Source organism: Choristoneura fumiferana, chromosome 9, assembly GCF_025370935.1.
Source record: "Choristoneura fumiferana chromosome 9, NRCan_CFum_1, whole genome shotgun sequence".
NCBI lineage: Eukaryota > Metazoa > Arthropoda > Insecta > Lepidoptera > Tortricidae > Choristoneura > Choristoneura fumiferana.
The window spans coordinates 7,292,017-7,313,972 of record NC_133480.1 but is presented as its reverse complement, the minus strand read 5'-3'; the positions used below and the strand labels follow the sequence as shown (position 1 = coordinate 7,313,972).

The following is a 21,956-nucleotide window of genomic DNA, read 5'->3' as shown; positions in this document are numbered from 1 at the left end:
TCACACAAACCCATCTATCACCACCACCACACTACACTGACGCGTTTCGAACTCAACCAGAGCTCATCTTCAGAGTGACACAACCGTACACCATGCTACCAGTTGTTAGACTCCTAGTCAGTCAGTGTAGTGTGGTGGTGGTGATAGATGGGTTTGTGTGATTTGTGTGTGTTCTTACAGTGTGGAGGTGGAGGAACTGCATGAACACGCATATTTTGCATAAGCTTAGCTATCGTAAGGTCGCGGTGAGCAAGGAAATTATTTTAGTTCATTGATATGGACCTCCGCAAAGTAACGCCTGATTCAATAAATTAGTAATCGTTAGTTCATAGTTTACTAACCTACCCCTAAACTGTTTTAATTTTAAATAACTTGCCTTGTGTTCTGTGTTTTTAAATTGACGCATCCAGTTATTTTCTAATTCTGTTTACGCATAAATCGCCGGCGCATAGATCTGCGATGCCGACTTGTGCTAATCGTCTTACCTCCATAGCTTAAGTTTAATGTACTCACTTTTGTTTAATTTTTTTTTTTTAAGTATCTGTTACTGTACGCTAATTATTTTTTGTAAATGTAGTGTTTCACATGTATGTGAATTGTTATAATTCTTTATGAGAATAAAGTTCTTAAACCAGATATTAAACAATTGATTTCACTTCGAGTTTAAGGTAAATTAACGTAAGTCTGTACTTCTTTTTTTTATTTTAACCGTAAAATACAAGAATCTAACATAAATTGTTCACAAATTTCGGAGCTGAAACATAATATATATATTTTTATGTTATATCTATTTCTATAATTCGCTTTAAGGACTTTACAAAAACTCCAAAGACGGTTTCAAGAATACCTACATCACTCTGCACAAGCCCTTATAGTTAATTTTACCGGTGAACTATAGGGTACATATATACAATACCGGTTTTTCTCAAGCCAGAAGCTAATTTTACTTCGGAGTGAGAAGACAATAGTCTAATAGTAACTGACGGTGTGCTATAATAATACACGGTGACGGTGTGTATAATAGTACATTATTCAATTAGCCAGGTATATCAAAAGTACTTGGAATATTTAAGTAAAGCTTCATTATTCTTCGACGGATTACGTAGGTTGAACAGGTAAAGTAAGTATTTTGTACGTTATCATATAATTGTCATCATCATAATCACCCGTAGACTCTGGCCAGCGAAAGCTGTCCACGCATTTTTTATGAAACTTTAATCTGGTATCATTTTTGAGATTGTCAAAATTGACATATTGTCATTCTAACCCGGCTTAGATAATTTTGATATTTCTGCTTTAAGAAATAAAGAAATAATATTTTGTTTAATTCAACCTCTTACCATCCTCAAAATGCAAAATGTTATAAGATTATGCTAGAATTAAAATGTTAGAAGATATATTCAATGCCAATCTGGTCACAATGGTCCAAAAATTGATGCGTCTGGACTGTAGGTACGTAAATGGGCACTGACAAAAGTCGTAAAATTTACCAAGGGACTCCTAAAGTGCGTCATCAACTTTCACGCATTATGTACTATAATTAATGTTGATGCAGCTTGAAGAGTCCTGGGTATAATTTCATATCTTTAAAATTTAAATAATATCTAATTATCAACATCGTTTAATCAGTGTACAGCAAGAGTTGTCAGCCTCGGTTTTTTTTTATAAATTTGCCGCGGTTTTTCGTGGACAGCTTTCGCTGGCCAGAATCTAGGATATTCACCGCTGTTTGACATAGGCCTCCCCACAGATATAGATACACCCTCCAGTTGGTTTGGTTGGAAGCGGCCTGCATCCACCGTGAACCCGCGGCTTTAACCAGGGCCAGTATTGTATTGTGTAATCTATATCAGTGGTTTCTGGCGCTCAATTAATTTCAATTCTTGAAAGTATAGCTCCATCGATACTATCGATGATTCCGCCAATGTCGAGGTTGGAAAAAACAGTATCAGTTTATTTTTCTGGCGCCCGCGATCGCAATTAAGTGACAGTTTTTGTATGCGAAATCTGTCATTTGATTGCGACCGCGAGCATCTGAAACGTTAGGCAATACGGCCTCAGGTTTTCTTCATCTCGTTGGTACTAACTATTTAAGTGATAATAGGTAATCAAGAGCATAGAGTTAGATTTAGTACAGTATACTACAGATACATAAAAAAAAGTATTTAGAGTACCTATACCGCAGTTTTATCTTGAAACATATTTCACAAACTCCCTGCCATCAACATAATGCATGTATTTTCTATGCTATGTCTTATCTACAATAATAACAGCAAAGAAGTACATGTAGTATGCGTGTTTTTCATAGAGGGTAATTATTAGAACTGCTGAACTAATAAAAAAAGTTTCGCTGTGCTTAACGCAGGTGACTGTACTTTCTGCATCTGTATCAAAATATATAGGATGTCTCTGACCATGTGGTTTTAAATTTTAGGTTCGATTCTACTTGCATAACTAAGCTAATTTTGTTTTGTAACATTTTCAAAGAAGTAGAATTTAGATAAATTATTTATTGATCCTCAAAGTTTAATCGTTACATCAGTGGATCGGACATTGCGGTGTTACAGCTAGGCAGTCTCTTGGTACGGGGCCTTTAAATATTTTTGATATTTATTTGACATCTCTTACAAGTAAATAAACTCTTACCAATGTGCTGTCAATTGTGTATATACATTGCGATGCGATACATACATTGAAAATTACGTTTAAACTGTTTGAAAAAAAAAAATGATCATATTTATAAAAACTTGCAGAACAAAAGTGACAATGACGACCAGATGGCCTAGTGGTTAGAGAACCTGACTACGAAGCTTGAGGTCCCGGGTTCGATTCCCGTGTCGGGGTAGATATTTGTATGAAAAATACGAATGTTTGTCCTCGGATCTTCTGTGTTTAATATGTACTTAAGTATGTATCTAAATCTATATAATTATATTTATCCGTTGCTTAGTACATACCCATAACACAAGCTTTGCTTAGTTTGGGACTAGGCCAATTGATGTGAATTGTCCCGTGATATTTATTTTTTTATAAAAGTAGCCCAGTTAAGCGAGTAGAATCAACCCTAGGATTTAAAACCCCATGGTCAGAGACTCAATGTATATTTCCGTAGAATGTATTCTTCGAGAAGGACCAACGACTCGGTGCATTGGTTCATGAACGAGCTGACATCTCGAGTCGTGGCTGCAAGCGGCATATCGACCGATCGACATCATCTTGGCAAAATCTTGCTGCAAAGTTTCAAGGATGAACCAGATTTCGTTATGCAGGTAATATCGTCCCTTTCATTGAAATCAATCAGAAATCAAAAAATCATCTTGCCCCGACGCAAGAAGAGCGGTGTTATAAAGACGCCAATATCTGTCCGTGGTATCTTACCACTCGAATGGCCGTCCAGCGAGTTCAATACGGTTTTTACGTGAATGCGAGTTTTCTTGTGGTGGCTCTTCTTTAGCTATGTTTCATAAAATTGGTTCAGCCGTTTTTGAGATATTGAGCTTTCAAATGACAATGTTTTTTTTCTGTGTTGGTTAGGTTACATTATAACCCCGAAAGTGGTTTAATATATTTTTAGGGTTCCGTCCGTAGTCAACTAGGAATCCTTATAGGAATCCTTTTATGTCCAACTCGGCCGTAATTAATGCGTGTCTGCCTAGGTCGGGAATGTGCTTCACGTCCACATTCACAACGCGAGTGTCAGTGCAAATCAGGTCTACGAGTATGGTCGTTTCGCTATGTTCGGCAAAGTGCGTCGGGTTGCGTACGTGTTGAGTTAAGTTAACTGAAGTTAAGAAATGCATCAGACAAACACATCTCCGTGGAAACGCAGCCCATTGTAGGTTTTTTTTCTCCAATTAAATACTTTATTTAATGGGGCGGCAAAGTTAATTAGGCCGGGGCTACGAATCTTTAAATATGTCTCTGTTTCCACCCCCCATACAAATGCGTCGTTCACCTAATTAATAGGCAGCTCAAAAACCAGTAAAAGCCATTGCTTTTAGTTTCCGCTAACATTGTCTAGAGCACTTTAGTTCGCTCCTGACCTTAGCAAATGGGTTATTGATGCGGTGAGCCAATAGAATATTCTACGAGGTTTCACTAGAACATTGTCCGGTAGTAAAGTAGATTAGGCCAGCAATCGATAGAAATAACAATATTAAAATAACATACTTTTTTAAAACATCTCGATTTTAACATGCATTTGTAAGGCCTAAATAAATAAAAAATCCCTCCTAGGTCAAGGAAGGATAAAATCGTAAATAAAACTTAACTACAAACTAGACATACGTACTTACTTAAAAACTTATGTACTCGTAATTAACACTATTAAATCTAAAAATCCCCCATGCCATGGTGCCGAACGGCCTGGCAGCATTACCTCGTTGAATAGCGATAGCAATTCGTTGAGAGAAAGCTGTCAACCGTTTGGTGTTCAATAGTGTCTAAAAAAAAACGAAATTGTGTCTGGGAATTATCGATAGGAGTCAACTACCCTATTAATGACAATGGCTAATATAATATTAATAAGGTAGTTGACTCCGGGCTGGCAGGACAGCTCTCTCTCAACGAATTGCTATTGAAATTGTGTCTCTGACTTATCGATAGGAGTCAACTACCCTATAATGACAATGACTAATTCGGGTGGACCATCCCAGCATTATATGGTTACTTACCAAATGGTATAGATTTAGCGTTGATCAGCTAATGACTAGCTCGTCAATCAGGACATTTTTTTGTAGAGTGTCTAATATCAGTTTACAATTCTCCAAATTCAGATCGATGGAGCAACAGGTGAATCCGAGACAAGTGGCTCTGTTCTTGAGAGGACAGTCCGTTGCGCCATCAGCTTTCGAAAATTCGGGCTGCAGCACGGTGACGTCATAGTCCTCATGGCTCCAAACCACATTGACCTGGCTATACCGTTCTATGCTGCATTTTATCTTGGAGTCATCGTGTCGCCTATTGACAGAACTTTGGGTGGACGTGAGTACCGTCTTCGCTATTGACGCGTGCTACACAATCAATTCTAGAGGAAGACGTATTTACTGGAATAGGACGCTGAAGGACGCGTTCCCGCTGGGCGTGTTTTAGGGTACTTACGAGTATTTAGAAGTACCTACGGCGCGCAGTTCTCAAGTCTCTAAAAATGCTTCAAGCTGATTAAGGACGAAAACCTTTCCAAACCGTAATACAGCTTTTATTGAGACTGAGCTGTTTAAATGACACTAAATTATGTGGCTATAATGAGAGGCATGTACGAGTGTGGTTTATGAAACTTTCATAATAAGATCAACGCTAATTATGTATAGCCGTATACATAACTTTATCTACATGCATATCATAAGATAATATGTTCAGATATGGCCTGTAACTTTGACTTTGACTTTGACGACTTTGATTAAGATGCACTGTACTTTAATGTTCACATTAAGATGCACCCGCAGATACCAGGTTTCTTAATAAAGGCCATTTGATAGTCGTTTCTGAACATATAATAGGGAAGTTATGATATGCATGTAGATAAATGCTATTATGTACTTGTAAGTTCACGTAGAACTGTATACGGGTGACCGTCGAAACGATAAATGATCTCTCGCTCGATTATTTCTAAACTATACAAGATATTGAAAAACTCGTGAAAGTGCTTCACGAGCTCTGTCAATAATAGGTTACAGAATAAACGGGATCTATCCAAAAAATCAAAGCTTCCATACATTTAGTACCTACAGCCACATACTATTTTATCATTTAAGTAGGTAGTTGAACATTTTAATTAAATAATTAACTTTTATAATAAACTCGTAAATCGAATTCTTATTTAAAATTATTTATGGAAAACATTGGTTTTAGGCTTTACTTTTACTTGCTATGGTATTATCAAGAGATGAGTGCCATAGTGGCTGTACTATATGAATATGGTATGAAGCTGGAAACATTTAATTTTTGGATTTATTCTGTAACCCATTATTTTTACCGTTTGATAGAGCTCGTGAGGCACTTTCAGGATCAGTAACCAATTTTTCGATATCTTGTATAGTTTAGAAATAATCGAGTGAGATCACTTTTATCGTTTCCATCGTGTACGAGTATAAGACAACGAGTGAGTAGTTATATAGCTTACTGTGTTACTTGGATAATAGGTTTCTAAACTCCACCATTACGCTTTTTTCCGAAAATACGTATTTTACCTATAGAGCAGCGACGTACTAGTAAATACTCGTGAACCTAGTCCTTGGATTAGTCTTTTTATGGTCGCGTACTCGAAAGACTTGATGCGCAATTTGGCCTCACTAGTACATCTCACCTCTTATCAATTCTTTCTGTTTACAGTCGAACTACAAGGCACATTTGATGTGAACAGGCCAAAACTAATCTTCTGTCAAAGTGAGAGGGCTCCAGACGTACAATTGGCGTTGAACAGTATTGAGTCAGATGCTTTGATCGTCACTTTCGACAAGGGCGACTACCTCTGCAGCTTCGCAGAATTCATCGAGACTTATGGGGATAACAGCCCTATCGAGGATTTTAAGTTAGTTCTGCATTTTACAATAAAAGAAAGGGGATTCTCATACACCATCATCATCATATCAGCCGCAGAACATCCTCTGTTGGCCACATAGGCCCCCTGCATAGACCTCCAGCATTTTAGAGAGCATTCTAGCGAGTATTCAAGCAAAACGACACAAAACTTGCTACGAGATTTTTGCCGAGCATTTGTTCGATATTTTTTTTTATTCGACTGGATGGCAAACGAGCAAGTGGCTCTCCTGATGGTAAGAGATCGCCACCGCCCATATACATCGATGTATAGTAAAATTTTTGACAAGCTGGAGAATAATCGTGTCAATGTTCGTAGCAATCACGTAGCAATGTTTGACTCTACGCTAGGCTCTAAGCTTGGCTCTGAATGAATAATGAATGAATCGTTTATTTACAGACCATATAATACATATAGATATGGTGGGTACTAACTATTAGTGATCCGTATGCTTAGGTAAAAACTTAAGAAGATGACCTGTTGTTTGTAGTAGTGCATAGAATTGAATATGATTTAAAAAATCGATGAATCGAAAAATCGTCTTAGCAAACCCCTAATGGTTTTAAAATACCTATCCAACAATATCCCACACTATAGGGTTGGATGAGAAAAAAAATCACTCCCACTTTACGTCTATGGAAGGTACCCTAAAAAAAATTTTTTTTAGTTTTTTATTGTACCATTTTGTCGGCATAGTTTACATATATCCGTGCGTTTTCTAGCATTGATACCTAGTCCCTGAGTAAAGCCGCGGACGGACGGACAGACAGACAGACAGACAGACATGGCGAAACTATAAGGGTTCCGTTTTTGCCATTTTGGCTCCGGAACCCTAAAAAGCAGTAAATTAAATTAAAATGATAGTCTGTTCATTGTTCAGTTCAATTAATTAAAAATACTTACGGTGTTTGCTCGATGTTCTGTCGAAAGTAAATGCCCAAGTTTATCACCCTTTAGAGAAGCAGGTGCTAAACATACATTCGAACTTTAGACCAACAGATTTCGACCCTGAGGATACTATCGCTCTGTTGATCGCCACCAGTGGTACCACGGGTTTGCCAAAAGGAGCAGCAGCTACCCACAAGAATCTGACTATCACTGGACCGTATCTATGGTAAATATGACCCTTTGGATAACATAATGCTTAATAGTAGGTACATTGTGCATTAAGGGCCGTAAGAAGAGGATTACTAACGAGAGTCTATTAGAAGCCGGCGTTGAAGAAAACTTTTCAAGATTCGGCATGAGTTTTTGATGTCTTTTACTTCCTCTTTTGTCATTTTCATAGATAATGAAAGCAACAATAGAACAAAAAAACTGTTTTTTGAAATCTCGTCTAATCGAACTTGCCGGAAAATTTTCCGTCATCTCGACCGTAACCGTAACGTAGTACACCGGCCTCCTCTCATAAGGTCCACTCGAGCCCAGTGCTGATTGGAACTTTACACACCCAGTAGATAAATGACTTTAAATATTAGTGAGCTTACCTTCACTGTTAAGCTTTTCAGAGGTGCGATTCTGTATTTGAACCCACGATCCTCTGCCTGAGAGGCTATAGGATAAACCACTAGGCTGCCACGGCTAACTTGCCCAGAATGTTAAGCTGCGAACGCACCTAAAAATGTAAAATATGTTATTATTATGATGTTCACAATGTCACATGAAAAAGAGCTCTTTGCAGCCTACTTCTAGAATAAACATTACGATTTTTATTTTCATGGCCTGGTCTACCTGCTATTTTTCTATCATGAGATTTCATAAACAGCTTTAACGACGTTGCTTGTTCCCAGGATGAGACACTCGCAGTTCCCGCACCCAACAAAGATGGTGCTCATCGGATCACCACTGCAATGGCTAACGGCTCTCATCAACTTCATCATGTCACCTGTATTGAGATACACGCGACTACAGAGTTCCCAATCTCTTACGCAAGACCATGCATGCTATCTCATTAATACTTATCAGGTAAAGAACCAAAGGCATTGGCATACCCAGGGATAGGGGAGGTTAGTGTTAGGGGTAGGGGAGGGTAGTGCGCCCCTGGGAAATTTTGAAAATATCGGAATCCATTAGAATCCGGATCTCTTGCGGGTGTTTCCCATACATACATTTAGTGTAGTGTGCTTGACAAAACAAGCTTAGGTTTCTCCAGTCATTGTTACGAGTATTATATTTACGCCATTATACCTACCTAGTCAAAAAAAAAGAAGTAAACAATAAAATTGCTTTGTACTTACTGAAATAAGTTAATGACCAGTTTTTTCGATAGTAAATCTATTATAATGATGGGTTATTAATTTTTGTTTAAATGATTGGGATTTTTTAACTAGTATTAAGTAGGTACAATGGTCACGCACATATTCAATCTTTTTTTTGCTTGTTTTTCTTTCCTTGTTTTTAACGTCGTAAAAATCTTCCCACCTTGTGAGCTTATATTTTTGTGTGTACTTAATCGCTCGGTGTTCTAGTACACATACTATTTTCTTTCTGTCTTTGTCGCACAGTACGAGCTCTAATTCAGCCAGCTCTCTCAGTTAGAAAGAAAGCCACAGAGTTTGCATATTGTCATCATCACCATAATCATTCCAGCCTATTTACGTCCCACTGCTGGGCACAGGCCTCTTCTCAGAATGAGAGAGCTTGGGCCATAGTTCTCATACGGACTCAATGCGGATTGGCAACTTCACACACACCATTCTCGCGATATCTTCCTTAAAGCTCGTGGTAAATTTCAGATGTAATCAAAGGCGCGAGTTTACAATGTAATGTAATAAAGAGTTATTGTATTGTATTGTACTGTAGTGTAATCCGAGGTAATGTTCCGTCTCGTCTCGTCGTCGTCTTGAATACGAGTATGACAGCCGTAAAAACCGATGTCATATTTGTTACGAAAAGCAAAGCCAACGGGACGAATATACTTCATCTTTATCTGACACATCCTTATTAGTATCTCGTTCCTTTTCTTTCTAATGTCATAATAATAAGCCTTTATTTCCTTAACTGTACACTGTAAAACCTACATTCTAAATTATATAAATCTAACTTATGAGTCAAGGCCCCTTTCCGGGTATAGGCCTCCTCCAGTTGTCTCCATGCTTTCCTGTCCTCTGCTTTCTTTGTCCAGTTTTTTCCAGCGACACTACGTATATCGTCCACCCACCTCTCTCTAGGGCGCCCTCTACTTCTGTGGGGCTGCATAATACATCCATACTTATAAATCTTCACTTTGGCCTTACTTTAGTACCTATATTATGCAATACTAGCGTTTACCCGCGGCTTCGCACGCGTAAATCATTATATACAGCAGTTGAATTGATATTCCGGGATTTTATTAAATTCTCTTGGAATTCCCTAAAATTACATCGAGGTTTTCATTGACGTTAAATTAAAACACCCATGCCAAATTTCATGACTCCAGCGGTTGTTATTTAGAGATTTTATCCCTATCCCGCGGGAATATCGGGATAAAAAGTATCCTATGTGTTATTCCAGATGTCCAGCTAGGTATCTACATACCAAATTTCATGACTCTAAGCCCAGCGCTTGTTATTTAGATAAAAAGAATAATATCGAGATAAAAAGTATCCTTATTAAATATAATGACCCGGATAACTCACGTCATAAATCGAGTTTAGCTCGAGTTTAATATGAGTGAGTCTCAAGGTAGTTTCATGTTCAAAAAAGTATCCTTTGCCTTAATCCAGGTTATAAACTAACTTTTTGCCAAATTTCATTCAAATCTGCCCAGCCGTTTCAGCGTGAAGAAGTAACAAACATACTCACTCACTCACAAACTCACATTTATAATATAAAAGTAAGCGCGAGACCGCTCCCGGCCCTATTACTACGAAGTGCAAAATTCGAACTTCGTATTACTGATTTTATTTAATACGAGAGTGAGAGAGACGGTATACAAACTTCGATTTTCAAATTCGGTAGTGGCCTCCCTGACTTTACACTACGTTTGTTACAGCCAACCTTCACTGTACTCAGTCCGACGTTTGCGACAACCCTGATGAGAGCGAACGCTAGCGAGCCCTGCGACTTCACTTGCCTGGAGTCAATTCTCTTGGGAGGCAGTGCTGTACTCCCAGACCTGATTCAAGAAATGAAGGTTGATGTTGATACCAAAACTTTTTCGCTAGCGTATCATGCCATGACTGTAACAGGAACATGTCAGGAACGGAATGTCAAGCAAATTCATGACACACGATGACGTCGGTTGGTTAGGAAACGTGCTAGTGGGCATAGCCTCATACTTTTCGATACAAAGAATATATTTTTTCACACCCCTCCTTCAGCAAAGTAACTTTTCCTCCCTGACGAGAGGAAGCAAAGTGCAACTTTTCTGTTCAAGGCTTTTCTAAGTGTTTTATTGCAAATGCCATTTTTTGAAGTTGATAATTGTAAAGCCACGCCATTTTCTATGCTGGTTGTTCTTTAATAATATTAAGAATTATTTTTTTCAAGTTTATTAATGCTCGGTGTGAAAAGTTGTATGAGCCACTCGGGAGCAAAATTATTTTCATCTTGGGCGCTAACACTTGAATCCCTCATTACGCTTAGGATTCTACTTTAGAATCCCTCGCTACGCTCAGGATTCTATTGTAGAATCCTTCGCTACATTCTGGATTCAATTTACGCCCTCGCCGTAAATACAGCATTTTGCTCCCTTGTGACACAAATAACTATTTTCACACCTCTCCTTCAGAAAAGTAACTTTTCCTCCCTGACGAAAGGAAGCAAAGTGCAACTTTTCTGTTCAAGGCTTTTCTAAGTAAAAAAAAAGAAGTAATTAATTGCAAATGCCATTTTTTGAAGTTGATAATTGTAAAGCCACGCCATTTTCTATGCTGGTTGGTCTTTAATAATATTTAGTTTTTTTTTTCAAGTTTCTTAATGCTTGGTGTGAAAAGTTGTATGAGCCACTCGGGAGCAAAATTATTTTCATCTTGGGCGTTAACACTTGAATCCCTCATTACGCTCACGGATTCTACTTTAGAATCCTGTTAGAATCCTTCGCTACATTCTGCATTCAATGTACGCCCTCGTCGTAAATACACCATTTTGCTCCCTTGTGACACAAATAACTATTGCCTGACACGTTTCTTTTACGGTCATGGTACGGTGTAATGGGTAGAGCCCTTAATGGGTTTCTATCGGGAAAAGTCGGATCTCCGTCGGAATACGACGGCACCCGAAGTGTCGATCAATTATGTATTAAATGAGTGACATTTTCACATGGAACTTTATTATTTAGTATCATAGGCGTGCATTCGGTCAATCTCAGGGTAAGCAGGGGAGACCCACTTGCTTGTTTGCCATCCAGTCGTATAAAAAAAAAAGCAGCTCAGGGGGCTGAAGGCACGCAGCTGCGGCGCGAGCTAGCGCTACCTACTCTGGACTTGACCATATGCACGCCACTGAAATATTAGTTTACTAGCTTTTGCCCGCGCTCCGTCCACGTGGTATTCGGCTATCGCGCGCTGTTCCCTCGGGAACTGTGCATGTTTCCGGAATAAAAAGTAGCCTATGTCACTCTCGGGCCCATAAACTATCTTTACTTTATTCCAAAAATCACGTCTATCCGTCGCTCCGTTACGGCGTGAAAGACGGACAAACATACACACAAACACATTAGTATGGATGCTACTGTTGCGTAATAATGGTCCTTAAAACACGAGTGTGGTTTTATAAAACGAGCGTAGACGAGTGTTTTAAGGCCTAATTACGTGCAGTTGTATACATTATTTTATCTACACACAGTCATATTATAATGTGTATTCCACGCCTTATAGAGTACTTACGTATAATTATGGGTGAAGATAATTGAGAGAGCACGATAAATACAAAATTTTCCGATAAAATACGATGGAAAATCATTATGCACCTACATCTGTAAAGGACCCCGGAGCTTTTGATATGTTATAGATTTCAAAGTCCCGAACAAAAGTATCTAAGGGTGCTACCTCTATTTCCGAGTCCCTTTCAGAGTTTAGTTTAGTTTTTTAGAGACTTTTGTTTGGGACTTTGAAATCTATAACATATCAAAATCTCAGGATATTTAACTGAAATCACATTTTCCATACTTAAGGTCCGGGGTCTTTTAATGAGATCTCTTTATTTCGACGCAGTTGTATGCATCATTAGCATGAGTTGGTTCAAAATGTTTTAGATTATCTAATTTTTAATTCATATTATTATTCTAGAAATTAACACCAAACACTGAAATTCTGAATGTGTACGGGCTCAGTGAGTTGACGTCTATAGGATTCATGGACGACGAGACTTGCCTCGGGTCGAGTGGGAAACCGATAGGATGCTTGCAGTACAGAGTAAGTCCGTCCGTTATGTTGTTGTCTAAGGTAGTCGGAAATATACTGATCGGCGAAATTTGGCCCACTCTACATACAAAAATTACCTATTTCTGCATACATTGGCCAGATTTTTAGCCCGCTCTGTATGTATTATTATTATGTAATATATATCTTTATTGTACATATAAGTAACAAACACAATGACAAACATTGAGATATGGTACACAGGCGGTCTTATCCCTTTAAGGATCTCTACCAGTCAACCTTTGAGTGGATGAGAGGAGCATTCAGTTAGGGACAGGCAAAAAGTGTTTTATTTGATTTTTATTTAATTACTCAATAAATCATTTTAACCGTGACTTCGCCTCGCTGCCAATTTAAATTTAGTGGTTAAAATCATTATAAATAGCTATTTAAACATTAAATACTTAAATAAGTAGGTAAATGTTTCATATCCAAGATAGTGTATACATGTAATTATTTTCATCTTTTACTTTTCTTTACCTTATTTTGTTTCGTTTGACAATTGTATTTGTTTCTTTTTTTGTACAGTCGGGGTCAAATATATCTCTACACTTTACAACCTTGTCGTTCTCTCTTCATGTTTGAACTTTTGTATAAAATTGTCAGATGGCATACAGTGACAAGGTACTAAAGTTTAAAAAAATCTGTGAGCTCGACTGTACAATAAAGAGTTTACATAAAAACTTTCCTTACAGTTGATCGACGTTGAGACACAAGATGACATTTACGAGCCAAACAAAAACGGAGAGCTGTGGCTGAAAGGTCCCGGCATAATCAAGTGCTATTACAAAAACCCTGAAGCTACAGAAGATACTTTCGCAGAGGGTCGCTGGTTTAAAACCGGAGATATGTTTTACAGGGATGAAAACTACAACTTTTTCTTCGTGGAGAGAATCAAGTTGTTACTAAAGTACATGAGTCACCAGGTGAGTTATGTAACTATGAGATATGAATCAATTATATTTCTCTTAGTTTAGGGTAAAATACCCAACTCATCCTTAGCCGGAAAATGTCAACTGTTGAACAAAAGCCTCCCCTTTAGAACGTCACAATGAATGACAATTCACCACTTGCATCAACCAGTTGTCTTTAACTCTGGCGATGTCGTCAGTCTACAATCTAGATGGTGGGAGGCCTGCTAACGCATCGTCTTCCTGTTCGGTGTCGCCACTTGGGGAATTTTCTCCCCCAACGGTTATCCTTGGTGTGTTTGTATAATTACTGCTAACTGCCTTTATGGTTACTAGAGTATATTAACTAGTAAACATCCACCATCTTAACTCAATCTCTAATCATTTATTCAGTAGATAGGCCGCAATTGGCACTTTTAGACGTCATTTTTTAAAACTACCAAAGCTTTCGGAAAGACCATCATGCATTCATCTAGAAGAATGCGCCGCAAACTTGGTATTGTGATAGCAAGAATAGTTAAGCACACTAGCTAGACTAAAGATGCGCGCGCTGAATAAAGGATAATTTAACCGTTTAATCGCATTAAGGTGACTTCCAAAAGCTGAACTTCAATTGTGAATTGCAGATCTCCCCTGTGGAACTGGAAGGTGTAATCCGCCAGCACCCAGCCGTGTCTGACGTGGCAGTGACGAGCGTATCAGACCCAGAATGCGGGGAGTTACCCGTTGCGTGTGTGGTGCGAAAACCTGGCTACGATGTTACCGCTGAGGAGATCAAAGACATTGTCAAAGGTAAGACCACAGCCAATCTTATTACAGGACCAGATCTAGCTATAGAGCTTGGTTGTTTCCATCCAGGTAACATGCCTTTATTCTTTGCGTTTACTATTAAGTATTCTTTTCGTTACAGATAATCTGGTAGACTCGAAACGATTGCGGGGAGGGGTGATATTCCTAGATGCTATACCACAGACTGCTTCCACTAAGGTCCATAGAAGAAAACTTAAGGAGATCGCACTGCAAGCCGAAAGAGAATAAAATTCTTACTTAACAAGTGAGAGGTTAATTTTAAAACCAACCTTAGGTACAAGCAAATGCTAACCGCTTCGCTTTTTTACACGCGAATTTATTAGAACCAGTTTACCGAATATGTTCTCGCTTCTGCCTAGTTACAAGCATCATTTACGTGCTTGGTCTAGATTTCAAGTCATTTCCTTAGTTCTCAGCTAAAGTTGGATATAATCAACTCGCGTAGTAACAGTTTTAAGTGTTTAGACTTTTTACATCATTAATCCATTGACTGACATACTCTTGATGAGCTTTCAAAACATTGTTTGCTCCCTGAATTTTGTATGGCTTTCTGTTAACAAAAGTTTTTACTATTTGTTTATTTTTAAAGCTGTTAAAACCAAATTTGACAGTTTATTGAAAATTAATTTGATTTTCCGGATTAAAATTACAGTTTTTTTTTATCGAGCAGTATTTTGGAATAAAAGATGCAGAAGTCTGTACATTAGACATATTTTATCATCATCATCATCATCAATCATCATAATTCCAGCCTATATAAGTCCCACTGCTCGGCCACAGCCCTCCTCTCAGAGCATTATACTCTTATTTTAATAAGCTTCGAAAGCTGGGAGTGAAGACCTAGGGTACACTTCATATAAGTCATTTATTCGATCTACACATTAGGTTAACCCACCTGTAATCTCTTTAGTCTACCTGGGAGTATACCGGGAATATTTAATGAAATAAACCCGGACAATTCAGGTTTTAAGTTGCTCCTGGAGGAAGGGCTACGAATTAGCCCGAAACATGTCGAGCTAAACTCGACTTAGGCCGTGAGTTATACGGTTTAATTTCATTAAATATGTCTCACGGTAGTTTTAACTTCAAGTGTACCGGAGTTCATTAATAGTACATTACTGAGGCCATGAAGTAAGGATTGATGGACGAGTTCGGGGTAGACGGCCGAGTCGTAGACGAGGCCGGATAAAACGAGTCCAGCAATCCCTGTTCTGGCCGAGGTTTGTATAGTGCTTTTCTCAAACAATGTGAGGAAATATTTCATCCATCCATCCATCCATCCATCCGTCCGTCCGTCCGTCCGTCCGTCCCATCCATCCGTCCATCCATCCGTCCATCCATCCATCCGTCCATCCATCCATCCATCCATCCATCCATCCATCCATCCATCCGTCCATCCATCCATCCATCCGTCTATCCATCCATCCGTCCATCCATCCATCCATCCGTCCATCCATCCATCCCTCCATCCATCCGTCCATCCATCCATCCATCCATCCGTCCATCCGTCCATCCATCCATCCATCCGTCCATCCATCCATCCGTCCGTCCATCCATCCATCCGTCCGTCCATCCATCCGTCCGTCCATCCATCCGTCCGTCCATCCATCCGTCCGTCCATCCATCCGTCCGTCCGTCCATCCATCCGTCCGTCCATCCATCCGTCCATCCATCCATCCGTCCATCCATCCATCCGTCCGTCCGTCCGTCCGTCCGTCCATCCATCCATCCATCCATCCATCCATCCATCCGTCCGTCCGTCATCCATCCATCCGTCCATCCATCCATCCATCCATCCGTCCATCCATCCATCCGTCCATCCATCCATACATCCATATATCACATCGCATCGCATCGCAGTATCGCAAATGATTACAGAGTAGTGGTGGTTGGCTGTTCGTAATTTTTCCTTTGTCAGTTTAATGTTAGTAAGCAAATTTAAAAAGTTAGAGCAGCGGACAATAATGGATTTTCATACATACTTCATGGCCTAGGCCAAGAAGTTATGTAGGGAGGTGGTAGGGAGCCATAAATGAGAAACTTCATGTCTCCATTTCGTGACATTAACACATACATTTCGAGCATGTTTGAGAAAAGGTTATTACGATTATTTTTTTTATTGAAATTGCTATAGTCGAGTTCATAAACTTGTGAGCAAACATTGATCAAAATATCTGAACACGACTCTATTGTTAATAGCGTAGAAGCGTGTTCAGATATTTTTGATACAATTTTTGCTTATTAACTCGACTGTACTAGTTGACGTCGCTAATAAGAATCTGATAGCTTTAACGTGGATAGTATTAAAAAATCTCGATTTATAGATATTAAGAACTTAAATGACTTATATATGTATACCTAGGTAAAATTACTATTACCTACCAGTGGCGTGGCGCTGCAACTTAGGTAATTCTCACTATCACCGGGTTTCCGAATTTTTATGTAACTTCAGTGACGGCCAGCATGACAATTGTGTACGCTTTACTACCTACGAGGTGTTTTAGTATACGAAAACATACCTACTCACTATATCTAAATCTAATGGCCGCGCAAAGTATTTACATAGGTTTATGGCATCACGCTAAGTTTTTTGTGTAGATTTTGTAAATAAATTATTAAGAAAAGTGGATGTTTTGTTTTATTTCATCCGTTTTTATAGAGAGAAAGAAAATACATTTAGTCACAACCATATAAGCATAGAAGTTGACAACACGAAGGATCGTCCAGGTGCAGTTTATCTGTCCGATATACCTAAATTATGGGATGAGTAGAAAAGAGCGTAGCATGACATGAGATGTGTGTGAGACTGAAAGAGAAAGAGGGCCAATCAACTTTTTTACCTTACTCTTTTATCTGTCCGCGACATTTTTCAAACAATTGCAGATTTTTGTAAGTAAACATGTTTTTCTGTTTTAATAGATAGTGTACATGAATACATGCCATCCTACGTAAGTTTCAACCTAGTAAACCGTGAAATATCTTGTTGGAAGTACGATTTTTTGGTAACGCCAGAGACAATTTTGGCAGGAGACGCCCAAAGTGTCGGTAAAATAGTTGATTGGCCCAAGAATGAATAAGGAGCAGCAGGGTTACTACGAAATACGAAAATCGAAGTTCGTATCGTACCGTCCCTCTCATTCTCGTTTTAAATAATACAAGCTCCAGGGGACGGCAAACGAAGTTCGAATTTTGCACTTCGTAGTACGAGGCTTATTTTAAATATAATAATATGCAGAACGGAAGATTGCTTAGCGACTGAAGACGAAACTGATTTGTCTGTTTTTTTATTTTATTTTTACATATTATAGGGTATTTCTCATTTTTGTGCACACAGTCACTTCCGTGGATGTCACTACCGTGCATGTAAAAATTTTGAAATATTTGTTCCCGTATCAAAAAATATTTGTCAATCCATCATAATAAACATTTGCACGGTAGGTACAGTTGCATCATAATAGCATTAGAAAACGAAATTACATCCATGGTAGTGACATCCATAGAAGTGAATGTGTGCACAAAAATGAGAAATGCCCACAATTTATTTAACTTTAAAAAGGGTTTTCTTCAATATACCAACGATCCCACATAAATATTTCATGGGCTACTAGAAACTATTGCATCTTCAGCTTTCGTGCGTCCTTGTGTGGCTGGTGTGTTATTATGCGAATTTAGCGTTTTTAATTGATATAATTGAATACTGCTTACTAGGCTAATCATTCATAGAAACCTTCAACAGGCAGGGACCGGGCTAGACTGTTAGCTGTGTCCAAGCCAGAATCTGGTTACTGGGTCCATGCTTACCCTTCGCCCAACATTGGAACTTTTATCGACCCAGACACTCTACGCATAGCTGTTGGTCTCCGGCTGGGAGTTGTTGGGATCTGCACAAATCACAATTGTGTTTCTTGTGGGGCTCCAGTGGACCATCTCGGCCACCATGGCCTCTCTCTGCTCCTCGGGCGCCGGCCGCCTTTCCGCCACGCCGCTCTCAACGACATTCTCAGAAGGGCGCTCGTTAGTGCCAACGTTCCCGCTGCTCTGGAGCCCAGATTGTACGGAGCGATGGCAAGCGCCCTGACGGAATGTCGTTGATACCTGAAAGACTGGCCGTGCGCTGGTGTGGGACGCTACCTGTACAGATACCCTGCGGCGTCCTACCTACCAGCAACTACCAAATGTGCGGGGGCGGCGGCAGACGCCCGGGAACGCCTCAAGGTCACAAAATATAGCTGTCTCGGCGCCCAATATCATTTCTTTGCTTTCGGCGTCGAAACTCTAGGTTCCCGGGGTAAGGGTGCGCTGGAGTTACACAGGGAGTTCAGGAATAGGTTAAGGGAGGCAACAGGCCATCCTCGCGCTGGCAGCTTTCTCGCGCAAAGAATCTCAATCGCAGTTAACGCGGGAATGCTGCCTACGTGATGGGGCACCATGCCAAGAGGCCCACCTCTCTTTTTTAATTAAAGTTTTAGTTTTAGTTATTTTAATTTAATAGTAGTTTTAGTCCTATGGATATTTTGTATTTTACGTGGATATTAGTTGTGATTACTAGGCTTCATTTGAGTGAAGTATTAGATCAACTAAAACAATTTTCTTTGCTCACCCGCGACCTTTATGATAGTTAAGTTTATGCAACGTTTATGCAAAACATGCGTATGCATGCAGTTCCTCCACCTCCCACACTGTAAGAACACACACTATAATTCTCTAATTCTTTTAGTACATTGATATGGACCTCCGCAAAGTAGCGCCTGATTCAATAAGTATTAGATCAGTTGTCAAAACTATTAAGTATAATAGGAATTTGATGATAAATAATTTAATGTACTTTAAGTTAGGTTTTATTAATAAATAAATTAGGCTACTCTGAAGTATCTGTAGGCGGCGCCTTCCACCGTACTCAAGGTTTGTCTGAAATAAAATGTTTATTAAGTAAATTATTGCTACTAACTTATTTTATTATATGTATATACACAGGAATTTGTAAATAAATAAATAATCCTCTGTTTTTCGAGGCCTCCTTTTGCGTATTGGCAGACACCTAATGAGGCCGTATTGTCTAACGTGCTGACGTTCGCAATCGTATTCATGCATCAATTTTTACAAGCTTTTATTTAGTTTCACCTGTCTCGTTGTCTGTCTGTCTGTTGTAGTCAAATCTTGCAAGTTAAATTCGACCAACTTTCAGTAGTTGGATTGACTTGAAATTTGGTATACGTATGTAAATTGCGTGACAATACAATAATCTGGTAGTGACATCCTGGTTGTCCGTCTAGGATCGTCTCCACAAGACGGAACTCTTCAACGGTTAATGGCATCGACGTGAAATTTGCTATGCAAATGTAGTTTGGGTGACAATATAGTCAACAAAAAGTACAGTCAGCAAAAAAGCTTATATTAAAAATGAAATTTTTACCAAAAACTTATTTTAAAATGTACCTAGTGCAGCATTACAACGCTGCATGTGAGTTGCGTGTTGCATACTTTTTGGTTATTTTCATTCGTTTTCACTGGCCGGTTTTGTGCTGGCTGTTTACGTCTTAATACTATGTAGTTGATTTTTGGTTTGAATTTTGAAATTTAAATTTGTGTCATGGCCTTTCCTTTGGCTTTTTTGTTTTAGAGTCATTCTTAGAACATTGGTTGTTGAGTGCGGAACACTGCTTTCTGTCCTGAAGTGCTATTTTTTGGAAAATTATAACCAGTTAACAGTCCTGGATTTGTGCTTTTCCATCTGTGCCGTGTTGGCGAAGTTACAGAAGTGCCGCTAGTTTGTGTCACAACCGTTTTTTCCACTTATTTACGACAAATTTCCTGCTTTCCCGTGCTGAGGAGCACCTTTTTCTGCATCGCCGATTTTCCATCGGGTAAGTGTTTATTTTCATTGACGCTTAGGGTCGTTTAGGCTAGGTATTTTTGCTTTGTTGTGGGCTAATTTATAAAATTCTTTCCTGCCCGACCGTTACCCCGGCCAGCCTGAATCGGGTATCATCTACCGGACCTTTTTACCGTACGCTTGGTTGCGGAGGTTACCAGCCACAGCCCTGCAGTGCGCGTGTTGCAGCAGCCGCTGAGTCGCGTTGCTCCGAAGACGAAGGGCTACGGATTAGCCCGAAACATGTCGAGCTAAACTCGATTTAAGACGTGAGTTATCCGGGTCATTATATTTAATCTTAATTTGATTGCATAATAACGACATCTCTTGTCCGGGTGAGCAGTTAGATCCAATGGGGTGGTGAAAGTTTCTCGATGAGGACTACAGCATAGATGTCGCTAGTGTCGCTGCTTTGCTCGGGTACAATTATAGAAAAAGGTTTCTAATCAATAAGTCACTTCACATTTCTCAGCTTCATCCCGCACGAAGCCGGGGCCCGTCGCTAGTATAATGTATCAATATTCCGTGAAAAATTATCTGACTGATGGTGAACACCGCATTTAACTCGTAAATTCATTGCTTAGGTAGTTTAAAAGATATGCAGCGTACAGAAGACTGAAGTGACTGAATGTAACTTTGTGTAAATGTACATCATTAAATTATACTTTGTCCATTTTCTTTTCAAACACGCTCCGTAATTCGAATTCAGCCAGCCCCACCTACTAACAATTACTTAACATTTTTTTTTTCTAGCTGAATATTATATCATTATGTGGTAGTCCCGTCGTAACTGGGTACGAAGTGTCTGCGACTAGCAAAGTTTGTTATACTAAATAAATATCAGTGAACTTGATAAGGCTAAATCATCGCACGAATTGTAAGGCCTTGCAAACACAGATAAAGCAATAAACTAAATATCATCATGATTCGATGTATGGTCGATATCGTAGGTTGCTTGCATTTCAGTTTCCTTTTTTTTCATTAATCTAATAAGGTATTTGACAACTCCTGAATTTGCCATATCTTAATATTATTATGAAAATATAGATGTACAGACAGTGTTTAGCGAAGAGAAAACTGAAATAGGTTGAAAATTGGATTTATAGTGATTTTTTGAAAAAATCTATATACCTGTCTCTTTCTCAAACGCTTTTCTCTAATGCAGCAAGTATGGCGCTACTGGCGTGTGACGTCACCTGTCAGTATGTCTTTCTCTGTCTAATCTTGAATTTCAAACCTTTATAACTTTTTATTTGTAAAGGTAGCTTAATAATTGTTTCTCATTCGATAACAGGCATGTGTTAGTTTTAATTTATAAAACATATTATACAAAATAGTCAATACCGCATCCAACTTCGTCACGAAACGATGATAATACCGAGCATGCGCATATGATATCAGCGGCACTGTTTGTGATAATTTACGTGCAAGTTTACATCATGTTTGGTACAAGGAAAAAACTACTACCTAAAGATTTGGACAGG

At 39.0% G+C, this 21,956-nt stretch overlaps 1 protein-coding gene across 4 annotated transcripts; it reads left to right on the top strand.

The window, feature by feature from the left end:
- Positions 1-921: 921 nt before the first annotated feature.
- Positions 922-15,309, top strand: LOC141431103 (luciferin 4-monooxygenase-like). Of its 4 annotated transcripts, none has more exons than XM_074092104.1 (11): positions 922-1,115; positions 3,113-3,269; positions 4,776-4,983; positions 6,331-6,529; positions 7,530-7,652; positions 8,329-8,503; positions 10,512-10,652; positions 12,748-12,873; positions 13,575-13,805; positions 14,417-14,582; positions 14,701-15,309. In XM_074092104.1, exons 2-11 carry the CDS (start codon positions 3,114-3,116, stop codon positions 14,826-14,828), a joined length of 1,653 nt encoding a protein of 550 aa, XP_073948205.1. In that variant the 5' UTR covers positions 922-1,115; position 3,113; the 3' UTR covers positions 14,829-15,309. The 4 variants fall into 4 exon arrangements, with proteins under 4 accessions (XP_073948205.1, XP_073948204.1, XP_073948207.1 ...); XM_074092103.1 differs by having other exon boundaries at positions 922-1,120; XM_074092106.1 differs by lacking the exon at positions 3,113-3,269.
- Positions 15,310-21,956: the final 6,647 nt, after the last annotated feature.